At 60.9% G+C, this 2,283-nt stretch overlaps 2 protein-coding genes across 2 annotated transcripts; one reads left to right on the forward strand and one right to left on the reverse strand.

Annotated features, from left to right (window-relative positions):
* Nucleotides 1–473: 473 nt before the first annotated feature.
* ETH_00040060 (uncharacterized protein) lies at nt 474–758 on the forward strand (the record flags this gene model as incomplete). The annotated part of the gene is made up of 1 exon (XM_013380022.1): nt 474–758. The coding sequence occupies one exon, from the start codon at nt 474–476 to the stop codon at nt 756–758; it is 285 nt and encodes a 94-aa protein (XP_013235476.1).
* Nucleotides 759–1,226: 468 nt separating this feature from the next.
* On the reverse strand, nt 1,227–1,511 carry ETH_00040065 (uncharacterized protein; the record flags this gene model as incomplete). The annotated part of the gene is made up of 1 exon (XM_013380023.1): nt 1,227–1,511. The coding sequence occupies one exon, from the start codon at nt 1,509–1,511 to the stop codon at nt 1,227–1,229; it is 285 nt and encodes a 94-aa protein (XP_013235477.1).
* Between the last annotated feature and the right edge of the window lie 772 nt (nt 1,512–2,283).

Consider the following 2,283-nt stretch of genomic DNA (forward strand, 5'->3'; position numbering starts at 1 on the left):
TGCTGCTGCTGCTGCTGCTGCTGCTGCTGCTGCTGCTGCTGCTGCTGCTGCTGCTGCTGGCGGGGGTTCGGTGGCAGTGAAGACGGAGCCATCAGTTGCAGCAGCTGCAGCAGCGGCAGACAGCAGCAAGCACAAGAGGGCTGAAGCGTTGCATGCATCTTTAAAGGAAGCAAATGAGGCAGTCCTGCTGCAGCAGCAGGAAGAGCAGCAGAACTCCGTAAGCCAGCAGCACTGGCTGCCGCAGCTCCCGCGTTTGCTGCCATTGCTGCAGCTGTTGGCGGCTGCTGCAGCTTCCGCGTTTGCAACCATTGCTGCAGCTGTTGCTGCAGCTGTTGCTGCTGCTGCTGCAGTTGCTGCAGTTGCTGCTGCTGCTGCTGCTGCTGTTCGTGCTGCTGGTGTCTACCCAACAAGCTGCTTGTGCTTCTGATGCTTTGCTGCAGCCAGAGTCTGCTCTTGTGACTTTCCCGCTTGTAATGCTGGAGGCGCAGCAGCGGCTGCTGCTGCAGCAAAGAGAGCTGCAGCGGCAGGAGCAGCGGCTGCAGCGGGAGGAACAGCAGCAGCAGCACGAGCAGCAAGGAGATGTGCGGCGGTCATCCCGGCTAATTAGTGCTGCCAGCCCTCGGAAAGCCCCCGCTGCTGCCAGCAACGGGCGCAGCAGCAACAACAGCAACAGCAGCAGCAGCAGCGAAGACGACCCTATTGAAGACGTCGACGGCAGCAACTCTGGGCCCAGCAGCAGCATGCGGAAGGACCGGTAGCCCCGCATGCCAAACTTTGCTGCTGCAGTGCTGCTGTTGCTGCTGCTGCAGCTGCTGCTGCTGCTGCAGCTCGCCGTGCGGTGCTGGCCCTACTGCCCATCCCGCTGTCGCTCGTGCTATTGTTGCTGTTGATGTTGCTGCCGCTGCTGCTGCTGTTGCTGCTGCTGATGCTGTTAGCTGTTTGGTGTGCCTGTGTGTTGGCCGTCTGCAGCAACAGCAGCAAACGCCCCTCGGGCGCTGTCTCTTCGGGTACGCTCTTTTACTGTGTTAGAGAGCTCTGCGTTTAGGGTTTAGGGTTTAGGGTTTAGGGTTTAGGGTTTGTTTGAGTAAGGATTCAGGGCCTAGGGTTTTGTCTGCGTGCTGCCGCAGCAGAGGAGTTCGAATCAGCCAAATCGGCAGAGCAAAGCCCCTCGCTGTAAGGGGGCCCCCAAAGGGCCCCTAGGGCCCCATAGGGTCACCTGGGGGCCCCTAGGGGGCCCCATAGGGGCCCCCAGGGGTCCCCATAGGGGTCCCTGGGGGGCCCCAGACGGGTCCCTGGGGGGCCCCATAGGGGTCCCTGGGAGGCCCCCCTTGGTCTCTGTGTCTGTCCCGAAGGCGGGGGCCCCCTTTGCCTTTGGTTCCACAGGGGGGCCCCCTCATTCTGTTGCTCTGCGGTGCGGGGGCCCCTCTGGATTTGGCTGTAATGCATATTCTTAGGGGCCCCTCTTGGGGCCCCTTGAAACTCTTTGACTTGACGGGGGCCCCGCCCTCCATGGGGCCCCCTGTAGGCTTTTGGTTTTAGAGAGAGGGCCCCTCTTGGGGGGCTCCCTGTACCCTTTTGTCCGTGAGAGGGCCCCTTTAAGGGGGCCCCTCTTGGGGCCCCCTCTACACTATTTGCTGTGGGAGGGGCCCCTCTGTGGGGCCCCTCGTGGGGCCCCCTTTACCCGTCTTGGCCGTCAGAGGGGCCCCTCTGGGGGGGCCCTCCTGGAGCCCTTTGTACCCTTTCAGCTGTCAGGGGGGCCCCCCTGTGGGGCCCCCAGCAGCAAATTTTGTGGGAACTTTAGGCATTAGAAAGACTCAACTTTGTGTCTGGGGTTGAGGCATTAGAGGCCACTGATATCTAAAAATTTTAAAGATTTGTTTGTTAGGGAGGCCGCTCAGCCAGCTAGCTAGCTAGCTAGCTACGCAGCCAGCTAGCTAGCTAGCTAGCTACGCAGCCAGCTAGCTAGCTAGCTAGCTACGCAGCTGGCTAGCTAGCTACGCAGCCAGCTAACTAAATGCGCAGCCAGCCTTTTAGCTAGCTGCAGAGTTGGCCAGCTGACTAGCAACGCGGCCAGCCAGCTAGCTAGCGACGCAGGTAGCTAGCTAGCTGCACAGCCCGCCAGCTAGCTAACCTAGCTAGCTACGCAGCCAGCTAGCTGGCTAGCTGGGCTGCCACAAAAAAAGTTTGAAAGAGCTGGAAGTAGCAGCACCTTGGGAGTTTCATGTTGCATATATTTCAGCAACAGTGGCTCCTGCGGGGCCCCCCAGGGGCCCCAGGGGGGCC

Source organism: Eimeria tenella, genomic scaffold (assembly GCF_000499545.2).
Source record: "Eimeria tenella Houghton genomic scaffold, Eth_scaff4328, whole genome shotgun sequence".
In the NCBI taxonomy this organism is placed as follows: Eukaryota; Apicomplexa; class Conoidasida; order Eucoccidiorida; family Eimeriidae; genus Eimeria; species Eimeria tenella.